This window comes from Palaemon carinicauda, chromosome 41, assembly GCF_036898095.1.
Source record: "Palaemon carinicauda isolate YSFRI2023 chromosome 41, ASM3689809v2, whole genome shotgun sequence".
Taxonomy (NCBI): domain Eukaryota; kingdom Metazoa; phylum Arthropoda; class Malacostraca; order Decapoda; family Palaemonidae; genus Palaemon; species Palaemon carinicauda.
Genome location: NC_090765.1, coordinates 5,612,095 through 5,626,827, shown reverse-complemented (window position 1 = coordinate 5,626,827; position 14,733 = coordinate 5,612,095). Strand labels below are relative to the sequence as shown.

Here is a 14,733-nt window from a genome sequence, read left to right as displayed (position 1 = left end):
TGCTGCACCCTCCGTTGACATGCGTGAGCTACCGCATCAGCAGTGGGAAGGTGCTGTCAGGCTGCCGTGTTTTGCCACAATGCGGCATGCTCCGCAACCCACGGCAGTCCCTCCCACACACCAGCACTCCGCTTTTGTTGTTGCCAGCTCCCACACTCCGACTGCGGAGAAGGTTGACGATGCACCCGTTGGCCTACAGCCTGCCACGGTTGTGCGCCCGGCATGGCTGCCTGCTCCCACACTCTTGTTGTGAGAGCTCCTCCACCCATGCGCAGTCGACCCTGCCAGACGCATGCTGACTCCCACAGACACACGGAGCTCTCCGTTGCCGTGCGTGAGCTACCACAAGCTGCCGTGTTTTGACACGGTGTGTCAGCCTCAGCAACACACTGTGGTTACCGCCACTCGCCCGCAGCAAACTAGTCAGTCAGGAGTTGAGGCTTCCCCACACAGCTTTGGTTGTTGCCAACTCACAGACTGTCTAACAGTTACATGACATTGCCTTCTGGTGTGCTACTAATACACCAGTGCTGTATGTCCTCACGCACCTGTTGGGGTTGACAGTTCAGTTTTTGACAGTTCACAGACTGTCAAGCAGTTTCATAACGTTGCCTTCTGGTCTGCTGCTTATGCACCAGTGAAACCCTCACTGAGATAACCTAGCTTTTCTCGGACATGGTTCCTGTAGATGAGAAAGTGCTGTTCTCCCTCCTTTTGATATTCCCTTGAGGACTCTGTCATTTGGAGAGGAGCCTTAAGCTGCTTAGCCTCCTATGGACTTTAATTAAAGCATAACATGCTTCCAGGGAGGGTAAATGGTTCCGCTTCAGTCGCTAACCCCGTCTGTTGCCACACCTGCTCCCATAGACCTTGGGCTTTGTTGCAAGACATGCAGTCCAAGCTTAGTCCTTGATAGAGGATTTTTTACGGAGAAGAACCTTCTTGCCAACGACCTTCCTACCGGTTGGTTGTACGCCCTGTTGACGCTGAGGTATCCTACTCACGTCCGCCAGTTGAGATGGTTCCTCCACCGGTGCGACCCAGTGTGGGTTGCCAGTCGCACGTTGACGTTTAGCTACTCTCGGAGGTGGTTGTGGACGTTCAGTGTGTCACTGGGAAGACGTTCAACAACCAGCAGAGGTGACTTGTTGTGACGCAGTGCGGCAACCTCAGCAACCCGATAAGGGGTTGTCTGCACTACCCAGACAGTCTAGACAGTTTTGGGTTGTCGCTGTACTTCCTCGCATCCCCATGGTTGACAGTTCACAGACTGTGCAGCAGTACCATGATCTTGTGTCCGGCTCCGTCACGCATCCACCAGTGCGACCGGATTCAGCGAGTCAGACGTTGCCCACTCCGTTGCCGTTTCCTCATCAGTTTCGGATGAGGAACCCTCTGATGAGGACATGGCTGAACAAGACGATCAACCCCCAGCCCTGCTATCCATCCAGAAGATGCTGAAGAAGGAACACAGCCCTGTCAGGCTGTGGATGAGTCTGGTTAGGACACTGTCATCCGTGGTTCAATTGGTGTCACTTGGAAGACTACACCTCCGTCCTCTTCGGTTTCATCTAGCTCTTCACTGGAAAAGGACAAGACGCTAGAAGCAGTCTCGATCCCGGTTTCCGGAAGATTAGTCTGGTCTGACTTGATGAAAGGACTTTATCAACCTTTTATAGGGTCTTTCCCTGACTGTTCAGACTCCCAATCACGTTCTCTTCTCAGACGCATCGGACGTAGGCTGGGGTGCGACCTTAGGCGGTAGGGAATGCTCGGGATTATGGAACTCGAGTCAAAGGACAATGCATTTTGACTGCAAGAAGCTTCTGGCAGTATGTCTGACCTGGAAAAGCTTCAGGTCTCTCCTTCAAGGCAAAGTAGTGGAGGTGAACACGGACAACTCCCTGCTTTGATGTTCATCTCCTAGCAAGGAGGGACCTACTCTCTGACATGGTGCGAGTTCGCAAGTGTCCTCCTCTCCTGTTCAACAGGTCTAGACTTTTCACTAGTAAAAAGTTTCTTCCAAGGCAACTTGAATGTCTTAGCAGATTGTCTCAGTAGGAAGGGACAATAATTCCGACATATTGGACCCTCCACAAAGATGTATGCAAGAGACTTTGGGTCACCTGGGGCCAGCCAACCATAGATCTCTTCGCAACCTCGATGTCCAAGAGGCTCTCAATTCTTTGCTCACCTATCCTAGACCCAGCAGTGGTTCTTTTAGATGCCTTTCTACTAGATTAGTCTCATCTAGATCTATATGCATTCCCTCCGTTCTAGATTGTCAACAAGGTACTGCAGAAGTTCGCCTCTCACGATGGGACAAAGTTGACACTAGTTGCTTCCCTCTGGCCCGCGAGAGAATAACTTACCGAGGTACTTCGATGGCTAGTAGACGTTCCCAGAACTCTTCCCCTAAGGGTGGACCTGCTACGTCTGCCACGCGTAAGAAGGTACTCCAAGGCCTCCACGCTCTTCGTCTCACTGCCTTCAGAGTATCGAAAGACTCTCGAGAACTAGAGATTTTTCGAAGGAGGCAACCAGAGCGATTGTTAGAGCAAGGAGAACTTCCACCCTTAGAGTCTACCAATCGAAGTGGGAAATCTTCCGAAACTGGTGCAAGTCAGTATCCGTATCCTCGACCAGTACCTCTGTAACTCAAATAGCTGACTTCCTCTTATATCTGAGGAAAGAGCAATCTCTTTCAGCTCCCACTTTCAAGGGTTACAGAAGCATGTTGGCATCAGTCTTCCGTCACAGAGGCTTAGATCTTTCCAACAATAAAGATCTACAGGACCTCCTTAAGTCTTTTGAGACCACGAAGGAGCGTCGTTTGGTTACACCTGGTTGGAATTTAGACGTGGTTCTAAGATTCCTTATGTCAGACAGGTTCGAACCACTTCAATCAGCCTCCCTGAAAGATCTCACCTTTAAGACTTTTCCTGATATGCTTAACCACAGCTAAAAGAGTCAGTGAGATTCATGCCTTCAGCAAGAACATCGGATTTTCATCCGAAACGGCTACATGTTCTACATCTTGGTTTTCTAGCCAAACACGAGCTGCCTTCTCGGCCTTGACCAATATCGTTCGATATTCCAAATTTATCGTATGGTTGGAAATGAACTAGAAAGAGTATTATGTCCTGTAAGAGCTCTTAAGTTCTATTTTAAAAACCTTTACGAGGCCCGTCTGAAGCTTTATGGTGTTCAGTTAAGAATTCATCTTTGCCTATGTCAGAGAATTCTTTATCCTATTATTTTCAGACTGTTAATACGAGAAGCTCATTCCCTTCTGAATGAGGAAGACCAAGCTTTGCTGAAGGTAAGGACACACGAAGTTAGAGCTGTCACAACTTCCGTGACCTTTAAACAAATAGATCTCTGCAAATATATTCGACGCAACCTTTTGGAAAAGCTAATCAGTGTTCGCGTCTTTTATCTTAAGAATGTCCAGTCTCTTTACGAGAACTGCTACACTCTGGGACCATTCGTAGCAACGAGTGCATTAGTGGTGGGGGCTCCACCACTACAATTCCCTAATTCCAGAACCTTTTTAATCTTTCTCTTGAAATATTTTTGGGTTGTCCGGAAGGCTAAGAAGCCTTCCGCATCCTGGTTGATTTGGCGGGTGGTCAAATTCTTTCTTGAGAAGCGCCTAGATTAGAGGTTGTGATGAGGTCCTTTAGTATGGGTTGCAACCCTTCATACTTCAGCACCTAGGAGTCGCTCAGCATCCTAAAAGGATCGCTAGGCTCAGTAAGGAAGACGTACTTAAAAAGGCAGAGTAATGGTTCAAGTCGACTTCCTTACCAGGTACAGTACTTATTTATTTTATGTTTGTTATTTTGAATAACTGCTAAAATGAGATACGGGATACTTAGCTTCTAATGTTAACATGTATGCTGGTCTCCACCCACCACCCTGGGTGTGAATCAGCTACATGATCATCGGGTAAGATTAATATTGAAAAATGTTATTTTCCTTAGTAAAATAAATTTTTGAATATACTTACCCGATGATCATGAAATTAAGGACCCTCCCTTCCTCCCCATAGAGAACCAGTGGACCGAGGAGAAAATTGAGTTCTTGTTGACAAGAAGTACTTGAGTACCTGCTCACAGATGGCGCTGTTGTGTACACCCCCACCTGTATAGCGATCGCTGGCGTATCCCGACCTTAGATTTCTGTCGGGCAACAGAGTTGACAGCTACATGATCATCGGGTAAGTATATTCAAAAATTTATTTTACTAAGGAAAATAACATATTTAAGAAGAACTCCATAATGATGCAGGACCCTCCATAAGATTGGCTGGTGTACACTATCAAAGGCTTTTTCATAGTCCACAGATGCCATCAAAAGTTGATTTGTATATTCTACACATTGCTCTACCATGTCTTAAAATGAGACTTTGGTCAGTACAACTTCTACCTTTTCTAAATCCTGCTTGTCAATCTCTCAGCTTTGCATCAGTCTCTCTCTAGTCTCTTTAGAATGAGCCTACTACAGTATATATTTTTATGACAACTGACCTTAGTGTGATGCCTCTGTAATTATATCAATCAGTCATATCTTTTTTTGCTATTTTCACCAACAATCCTAGCCCCCATTCATCAGGCTTTGCCTCTTCACGCTAGATTCTACAAAATAATCTTGTAAGTATTCTGGGAGTCACTTCATTTTCGACCAACATCATCTCGGTAGTTATTCCATCATATCCAGGGGCTTCCCATATCTTTAGTTTTTTAAAGATAGCTTTGACTTCAAAGACACTGAATTTATTCATGGGCACATCAAGGTCTTCCACAGCTTCAGGTATATCAATCAAATCATTCCCTTCATATCTCCTATTAGTGAATTCCCTAAAGCATTCCTTCTGACATTGCCTTTCTTCATCTTCTGTTATAACAGATCTATATGCTTCTTATTCTCTGTTCAGTAGAGATTTCATTAATAATTCCATTAGCAGTTCTTACACCATAGTCACTCCCTGAATTCATAGCTTTGTCAGCCTCATCTGCTTTCCTGTCTAAATATTACCAGTAATACCAATGAATAGGTAGTAGATTGGCTAGCGCACCAGCCACCCGTTGAGATACTACCACTATAGAGTTATTGGGTCCTTTGATTGGCCAGACAGTACTACATTGGATCCTGCTCTCTGGTTACGGTTCACTTTCCCTTTGCCTACACATACACCGAATTGTCTGGCATATTTTTTACAGATTCTCCTCTGTCCTCATACACCTGACAACACTGAGATTACTAAACAATTCTTCTTCACCAAAGGGGTTAACTACTGCACTGTAATTGTTCAGTGGCCACTTTCCTCTTGGTAAGGGTAGAAGAGACTCTTTAGCTATGGTAAGCAGCTCTTCTAGGAGAAGGACACTCCAAAATCAAACTGCTGTTCTCTAGTCTTGGGTAGTGCCATAGCTTCTGTACCATGGTGTTCCACTATCTTGGGTTAGAGTTCTTTTGCTTGAAGGTACATTCGGGCACACTATTCTATCTAATTTCTCTTCCTATGTTTTGGTAAAGTTCTTATAGTTTATATAGGAGATATTTATTTTAATATTCTTAAAATATGTATTTTGTCCTTGTTTCCTTTCCTTACTGGGCTATTTTCCCTGTTGGAGCCCCTGGGCTTATGGCATTCTGCTTTTCCAACTAGGGTTGTAGCTTATCAATTAATAATAATAATACATAAATAATTATGATTACATTTTTATTGTAACAATAAAGAGCATGGGAGGGGTCACTTCATTCGTTACAAGTAACGTTATATTTTCGTATTATAAAATTATAGTTCAGAGTTGTTGTCGTACGTCGTCATATTTCTGAAATGTTCTTGAATTTAAAAATTGATCATTGTTACACTGTTTTTTCCAGTTAGGCCTTACTGTGTTTTGATTGATAGGAGTCACTGTAGGTTAAGAAGACTATTTAGCAATAGAATCCAAGGTAGTTGATAAAAATATTTTGTAGTTCTATCTAAGGCTCCTCTTTTGCTTTAGTTTTGATTTTTTTTTTTTTTGCATGCTACAGATTGGTTTTAAATTTGTGCATTTGGTTTTTGGGTGCATTCTATGGAAGTACAATTTTTATTTGGGTCAGGAAAGGCTGTAGCTGAAGAGAAGAATTTTCAATGTGGGAAATGTGGTAGCTCACAATTTTTTCCATTGTTATTGTATTGTATTTTGTCAATGAAGTTTTTGATAGTTATTTGTGCATTTCAATATGTAAAATATTATTGAATAAGGTTGGAACTATAAACTGATATACTGTACATGTAGTACATTTACCCGACTTAAAATTTTCCCATGTTGGTAATTATAGCAATAGAATATTAAGATGATAATATCCATATTAATAACAACATTTCTAGTAATTATAATACTGTAGTAATGAATTGCTTCACTTTAATTGTGTGACATTTAAAATGGGAAATCCATTGTAGTATTACCTTATAACTTTCAAGTTAGTTTAACAAAGTTTTTTTTTATCTTAGAATCTTTAGCAATAGTATTTGTTAAGCAGAGTCTACTGTATATCATAATTTTGTTAGCAATTTTATTAATGATTTGAGAAATTGTTAAGAACCCCGATTAGTATTCATTAATATTATTGTGGAGTTTCTAGCAGTTTTTATATTGGTTATAGATTTTGCTACTTGTATTTTAAATGTGTATGCTGCTATTTTTTTCCGTATAGTATACCACCGGGGATAATTTGCCGTTCATTGTTACATGTATCATACTGTATTGCTTCATAGATGTATGTTGTAATTGTTTTACTATATATTCTTTTATAATCTGGCTTTGTTTTGTTTTTATTTATAAAATTACTGGATGCTGAACACTTGTTTTTGTCTAATTACAGGTGGGGATAAGAAATACAGATAACGTGAGAGTGGTAAGCTAAAAGAAACATACCTCTTAAAGTATGAATCTTCTAGATTTCTAACTTTTTTATACCATCCTTCTCTTTCTCCTTGCTTTTTTATCTATTCTTTTCTAACAGTGATTTTAGATGTGTCTATTAAAAATTTGTGCTTATGTTTGTCATTTAATAAATAGAAAGGTTCTACTTTAAATTTTAATGATTAAATTCCTTTTCAATTCTTGGTAGATATATTATTGTGATGTACAGGATTAGTTGTAAAATTTGAAATTTAGTTAGTTAGGGACTCATTGATTTATCGTGTTTTAAATAGTTTTAATATTGTAGCAATCTCATAAAATATTGATAATGGAATTGATAGCTAAATAGATACTGTATATATCTACTAAACAATTGTGAATGGTGTATCTTTTAAGGTACAATAGTAGTTTACTAGTTGGTTTTATAAAGCTGTAGAAAATTACTTATAAATGACAAAGAAATAATAGGAACTACTTTTTGTAGTGAAAGTTGTGGTCTTGACATTACAACTTAATTCTGTTGAGTAGCAGATAAAGTATTGTCATGCCTCCTTCATGCTGCAATACAAACAGGACTCTTCCCCATTTATGTTCTCAAAGGAAAATCAAATCATCAAAGAATTGACAACAGAGAAAGTTTTAGGAAAGCTACTATTCATTTTTTTGTTAAAGCCAAAATTTCCAAAAGTTTTGGGATAAGGCCAATAACATTTTAGATAACAGGACCAGTTACCACCTGAGAGTATTTGTTCCTCCACAAATACAAACCATCGCCCCTATATGTAGGAGAATAGATAACATTGGACCTGGAATACAGCAGTTAAAGCTAATAACAAGGTGTAAATGTCCAGTAGGTAGTTATCTGTTGATAGTAGGTGAGGCAGCAGCCCTCAGTAGGCTCACTGACAAACCACTTAGATTTTAACCCTCAGTGAGAATGTGTTTTTGCTGGCTGGAGTTTTCTGCATAATTTATTTTTGTTTTCTTTTTTTGTAGCATGTTTATGGATTGTTTATTGAAAGGTTTGTGGTGAAGGTTTGATGCCTTTTCAAGTGTAAGAAGAGTTTCTTTCCCTGGGTTCCTGGAGAGGCTGTGACCACATCCATGGGCTTTGCATGGAAAGTGTGTGATCGTAGCCGTGTAGTTGCATGCTTGGCATTTGCTTAACTGAAGTTGGAGACCCTTCATATGGGGTGTTGTCTTTGGAGAAGATGTCTTTTGTGGCCTTGAGCTTATCCCTGAGGGGTTTTAGCCTCTACCTCTCACTTAACACTTACCTTGACATTCCCCAAGGTAGGGATTCCTTCTCATTTCCCTTGGTCGTCTTCCCGAGAGGAATTTTATTTTAGCTAAAGTGGGAGCCCTTAGGACTTGAGGCAGACATTCCAGTGGAGGCTCCCCCCGCCTCATGTGCAGAAGCAGCCCTTTCCAAAGAAGACAGTAGCTCTTTGAGTTGTTCTGTTCTTCCCTCACCTATCCAGGGACCTTCAGGGGTGATTTGTCTCTCCTCCAGAGGATCTTCCCATTAAGAGGTGCTGCTGGTGACTGCACATGTCTTCTTTAACTTGGAACCCATGGCCTTGCCCTTCCTGAGGTCTCCTCCAGAGCATTAGCTCTTCAGAGCATGCTCCAAGGTTCTTCAACCTTGCCCTTAGAAGCCTCTCGAGTGTGTCTCATTAGGTTGTCTACGAACTAGACCATCCAACAGCTGGCGTCTTCGGAGAAGTTAATTAATCTCCAGTTTACCTGTGGAGTCTTCGGAGAGAGTCTTCTCCTAGGTGCCTTCGTGAGAGAAGCACCCTTTGATTCTTACTTCTCCAGATTGTTATTGAACTTCTAGACCCTCCTTCAACCACCCTGAGGTCCTTGGAGATGTTGCGTTTGCTCTAGTCTTCTTTTGGAGGCTTCAGAGGAAGGGTCTTCGCGGCACCATACAGTTGTGTCCTCTCCAGTTCATCGTGGAACTTCTAGATCTTCCTACAGACACCTCTAGTGTCCATGGGGAAGCTTTGTAGTGTCCAGTTTCCTTCAGAGTCTGCGTAGAGTGAGTTCTCCCAGGCACCCTTCCCTACAGAATCACCCTTCTGTTGCTGCCTCTCCAGATCATTGTAGAACCTGTAGATCTTCTTACAGACTGCTCCGGTGTCCATGGGGAAACTGCTTTGTCTCCTGTCTTCCTTTAGAGGCTTTGGAGGGAGATTCTTCTCCAAGACACATGCCAGATGCCTACAGTCAATGCTAAGCACAGTACCTATCATCATATCAAGACATTGAGGCCCCCAGTGTTTCTAAGATTCAGACATTAGGCACCAGACTGTTTGGCACCCTTCAGTTACTGTTTCTCCAGGTAATCTTGGTATATCTAGATCTTCCGACAGAGGACTCGGGTATCTGCATGGAAGCTGCATAGTCTCTAGTATTCCTTCCAAGGTTTCGTAGGGTGAGTCTTCTTGCTGACGCCCTTTCTGAGAGAAGCGCCCTTAAGTTCCTGCTTCTTCAGTCTGCCTTGGAATTTCTAGTCCATCCTGCAGTTGCTTCCATTGTTGTCAGAGGTCTTGCAGAGTCTTTAATCTACCTTCAGAGGCTTTGGAGGGAGAAGTTCTCCTTGGCTCCTTCCTGAGGGAAGCACCTTTTAGTTCTTGCTCTTCCGGTTGGGAGGTCCAGTAAGCGAGTGCCTAACCTTTGCCACCGTTAAAGTAGGCCTTGCATTCTGCACCATTGATTATATTCTTCTTTATATTTAGGATTATATCATTTATTTGAATTGAAGTGATTAAAATTTTTCAAACTACTGTACAAGTTCAAATTATGAAAGTTATTCATCACAGACTACTGGTAGATCTTTACATATCTATTCAGCTCAATATAAGTGCTCTTTGCAGAATGCTCCCAAGGGAGTTTCTCAACTTTGGCCATTCGTCTTCTGAGGAGACTGATTATAGATGATCCTCTCGTAGGCCCTCTTAATGAGAGAATGCCTTGTCAAAGCCATTGTGCTTCAACAGGAAATATTTTCATGTTGAAGCATTGAGACGGGCAAGAGGCTCTTAAGATTAGGGAAATTGCTTCCCTTGTTCAAATATAAAATTCTTTCTCTCGTCTTTTTCTTCCTCTGAATATTACTTCGACCTCCTCCAAATTTTATAAACTTTGGTCTTGCTGTCCTAATGAGATGCATGTGAACCAAATCTAGAGGGACCGGTAACATGCTTAGTGGAATCCTGACTTGGATCTAACCTAGGCAGCAAAGTAGTAATCAATATGGCCCCAGAAGGATACTTCTTTGAGAAACCCAAAACCTCCTTTGAGGAACCATGCAGTAAGGCTTCCTCCTCTGAGGAGTCTTAGGTTGTCCCAGATCTGAAGTCTAGGACATGGATAGAGACCTGGACCACTATGACCCCATTTCCGAAACACCTAACTGCCGAAATAAGTAGATCAAGACTAATAAGAGCTCTGAGATTCTTACTGAGTAAATACAGTATTCAGCAGGCCCCACAATCTTAGAAATTCTTTTCACACACATTGAAAGAAGGAAAACAGCCTTGGCTCTTAGGTCTTCCCCCTCAGGATCCGTACTCGGTGCAATATTAATCCACCCCAAACAAACAGAATATTTTTCAGGGTCCCAAACCCTGACCTCTTTCAGCAAAAACATCAAAATGCACCCAACAAAACTTGTGACCTCATTTCAGTTTAGCCAGGTTATCACATCCATCCCTGATGCATTTTGTTTTAATGTCATTCATCGTCTTTAAAAAAAAGATTGTAAAACTAACATCCTAAAAAAGATTGTATATCTCCCATCCCCCTCCTATAGTCTATCATAGCCCTGATATTATAATGACCTTAAGGTGTACTAAGCCAAAGGTTTGGCAACAAAACATCATTAAGTGAGCTTACAAAATCTAGAAATTGGAAGAGATTTAAATAACCTCATGTGATTCCATCATACTACTCTTCTCTTCCTTCTATACCTATGTCAGATGAATACAGAAGAACAACTACCTTCTAAAAGCGGTGGCTGACCGGTCAGCCCTCTCATTTCATGGTCATATATCCAGTTGGAGGAGGGCAGGAACAACCCCCCTCCACAATATTTAATACTCAAATCTTTTCATGTATGTGAGAATGCTGTCTAAGTAATAGGTTATCACTTTACCAATCAACTGTATTATCAAGGTTATAGAATGCATGTAATACAGCTTAATAACCAAACAAATCCCTCTGCTAGACTAACTTCACCAAGATTAGTACTAACCAGCAACAAGTAAAGAAACACTTGGTTTTGAGATTCATCTAACATTAAAACAGTAAACTAATTGCAATCACTAATAAGTGTAATATATTGACTGTAAATAGCTAGCTAAACCCAATAAGGCTATACTAGCCTAACCATAGTTATATAGCCTAGGCGACAAAGTTAACGTCCCTTTCCACTTCATAACTGGTTATAAATGGCACTCATCTATTTGAGGAAATTAGTTGCAATGAGTGTTGCCGGTTATTAAAACGATAATCTTTGATAGTTCAACTGTAGTTATGAAATAAGGGACATATAGGCTACACCGGATGAAGCTTAAAGTGAATATAATTCATGAATCAATTAGGAAAACATTATCAAACTAAACACTTTGAAGGGCAGATAACTAAGACCCAAACTGGAATAGAAAGACAAGCAAGAAAGCTAAGGTTACCCATCGAGCCAGTGACATTAAACAATTGAATGATAAACTTGCTATTACTCAACTTCCAGCACTTTAACCTAAAGAATTCTTTATATTACAACGGTAACATAGCAAAAAGAAAAAAAACTGAAATAAGATACTGTACTTAACTTGGTAGTCGGTTGCCTTTGCTCAATAAATTAGAAGAAATAGAACTCCATGAAGCCAAAATATACAGTAAGCAGATGGTTGATGGTTGTTGAGAGTTAGTTGGAAGTCCCTATTTTAGTTGTACGCAGGAAAGTCCTTGGAGACCACACAACACTAACCACAATGCTGGTGATAAATTCCCCTCTTGATAGTGATTTTGCTCTTTCATTGTGATTTTTAGAATTATAATTCCTTTTCTCCTCTCATTTACTTTATATTTATATTTTTTGTACTTGTTATTCTAATCTTATGTGATTCATGAATATTTGTTTTGCTTTTGTAAACAACTGCATATTTTGTTTTAATATCAATGGTTTACTTTGTTTCAGGCTGGTATTACTGATAGAGAGCTACACAGACAAGCACGCACCATTCTAGTAGAAATGGGACAGTTTTTCCAGGTACTGTATATTTTTCAATTACTTATTTCTTAATTGCAAAAGGCAAGTACTTATGAATTACTAGCCTTAAACTTTAAAACAGACTTAGGTAGGCTAATTAAATTTTGAAATGTAGAAAGTAAGGCGAGTCTTTCCCCATAAATGAGAACTCGTCTCACTTGCCAAAAAGTATAATTGTTCTTGTGCAAAATACAAACCTTCAGCTCTTTACTGAGGTGTATTATTTCAGCAAAGCTGAAATCAGCTGATAAACATTTTGTTAGGGTGTAACTACCCACCGCTAGTTAGCGGAGGGGGGCAAGCTGGGTAGGTTAACTCTCCTGCTCACTCCAGCACTAGCGACTCACGGTCACTTTTTATTTTGGCTCGGTAGAGTAAAGACGTAGTCTTTCTCTCCCATCAATCCCCTTTTAACCAGTTACGGCTAAAACCAACTGGCATAATGTTTATTAAATTTTGTTTTGAGCTTCCTCCTTACATAGATTCCCTGGGCAAGGGTGGTAGCAAGAGGCCTTTGACCTCTACCTCTGCTGCCCACCCAACGTTCGCTCTGCTTTGGCGGGCGGGCATGAGCAGTGTTTTACAAGAACTCCTCGGAGTGACTTGTCATGGAACCGATAGGTCTCGGGAACGAGTTTTGGCTTATTTTTGGAGGTTGTACGAGGTGCTGCTGTTCCTCTAGCCAGGTTTGCCTGAAGGGAGGGGATGCAACCTGTGCAGCCGGGAGGTTCACCTCCAAATGTTGCATAATCCAACCCTCTGAGAATGGACAATGCAACACCCCTCCGAGCGGCAGCTCCCTCATACGCGAGGCGATGGCTATAGGAAGGAATTGATCGATCCTCTCTTTTGTAAGAGGAGATACCTTCTCCAGCACTCCCTTCTGAGCGTCGGCTCCCTCGTCTGCGAGACGATGCGCCATAGGAAGGAGGAGTTGATCGATCCTCTCTATTGCGAGAGGAGAGATCTTCTCCAACATCCTTCTGAACGGCAGCTCCCTTGTCTGCAAGGCGATGCGACTTTGGGAGGAAGAGGTGTTGATCGATTTGCTTGCTTGCGAGAAGAGAGATTTTCTTTGGAGTCCTACCCTGTATTTTCCCTCTGGGATATTTGCTGCAGAAGGTGAAAACTGCCAGCTGCGTGCGGCTGCCTCCTTCCCCATCGACGAGTCCCGTAGGCCTTAACTCTATGGGGTTATTGCCACATCGTGCCTTTGCGCACAATAAAACTCTTAGAGCTTTGTGAGGCCAAGCTCTTCGGGACCTGCGCCTCATAGTTTCTAACTCTAACGAGGGAAAAATGGCTGATCTTCAAGTCCAGCACAGCGTTTTTCGTTCCCTTTGAAGGAATAACTTGAGGCTAATCACCTCCCTCCTTTTTTGGGGGGTAAGATTACTAAGAGGATAGGCAAGGGAGTTCTCCCTTTTCGTGCGAGACCCTCGCTTCGTGTGAAACTCTCGCCTTAGTATCCATGGCAGGTTTGCCTGAGGCGAGGTTTTGCGAGATCCTCGTATTAGTACCCATAGCGAGTTTGTGAACCCTCCTTGCCATAGCTAGAGTAGCATACGCTACTGGGTCTAGCCAGAAAGGAGATTGCTGGCGCTTTTTATATTCTCGTTTGTGGATTCTCGCTGGTGTTCGTGGGCGATTGCCAGCGCTTTGTGGGCACTCGCCACTCGCCAGCGTTTGCTGGCTAGATGCCATTCACGATTCTTGCTAGCGTTCGCAAGTGCTTGCCAGTGTTTGCAAATGCTCACCAGCATTTGCTGGCAACCCTATATGAACCTGCCTTGTGTTTGTGTTCATTGCGTTCTGGGACAACAATCCCTTCTTGTAAGACTTAGCTTTTGCATGGGTATCTCTCGGCCCTGAGAAGTTTTACTTAACTACAGACGTTCGTTAAAACTTTATAAAAGGCTGAAACTAACTCCTGTGGCGCATGCACTCTTGACAAGACAAAATCTCAGGGTTATTGCCACAAATACAGTTTACTACCGATGGCTTGAGTCAGCCGCATAAATCAGTGTGTCCCTGAACACGAGTTCTTGGTAGACACTGAGTTTCATGAAATATAATCCTTGCGAGTTATTTTCTTGGGCTTTGTTGCTCGACAAAATGGAGAGCTATTTGGAGTACCAGCACAACGGGCTTATTATATATACCCTTACCAGGTTATTATCTTAAGCTTTTAGTCTCAAGGGAATATTGTTAGTTTCTGCTCACGTATACGAACGATATCAAGCTCCGTACACAAGGTGGCCAGACGAATGTTGTCACCTCGTGACGTTTATGAACGTTTGCGTGCCCCGCCCACAAGGGACCAGAAACTTCACTAAGTGAATCGATTTCTTGACAGGGAAAATTTGAAACATTCCAGTTTTGGTAATCGGAGACGAAGAAATACAAACTTTTTCATCGTTCATTGGAAGCTCAATACTACACAGTATTCTAGAAGTTTTATTCCAGCTTTGACCAAGTTGTAGAATGATCTTCCTAATTGGGTAGTTGAATCAGTAGAACTTTAAAAGTTCAA

General features: G+C 41.9%; 1 protein-coding gene across 3 annotated transcripts in view; it reads left to right on the top strand.

Annotated features, from left to right (window-relative positions):
- Positions 1-14,733, top strand: part of Fpps (Farnesyl pyrophosphate synthase) — a 152,145-nt gene that overhangs the window by 98,913 nt on the left and 38,499 nt on the right. For 2 of the 3 annotated variants that reach the window (XM_068364162.1, XM_068364161.1), the window contains exons 7-8: positions 6,882-6,914; positions 12,129-12,200. In XM_068364162.1, the coding sequence (XP_068220263.1) occupies positions 6,882-6,914; positions 12,129-12,200 (105 nt within the window). The remainder of the gene's footprint in view (positions 1-6,881; positions 6,915-12,128; positions 12,201-14,733) is intronic. The other variant, XM_068364163.1, reaches the window with a different exon arrangement.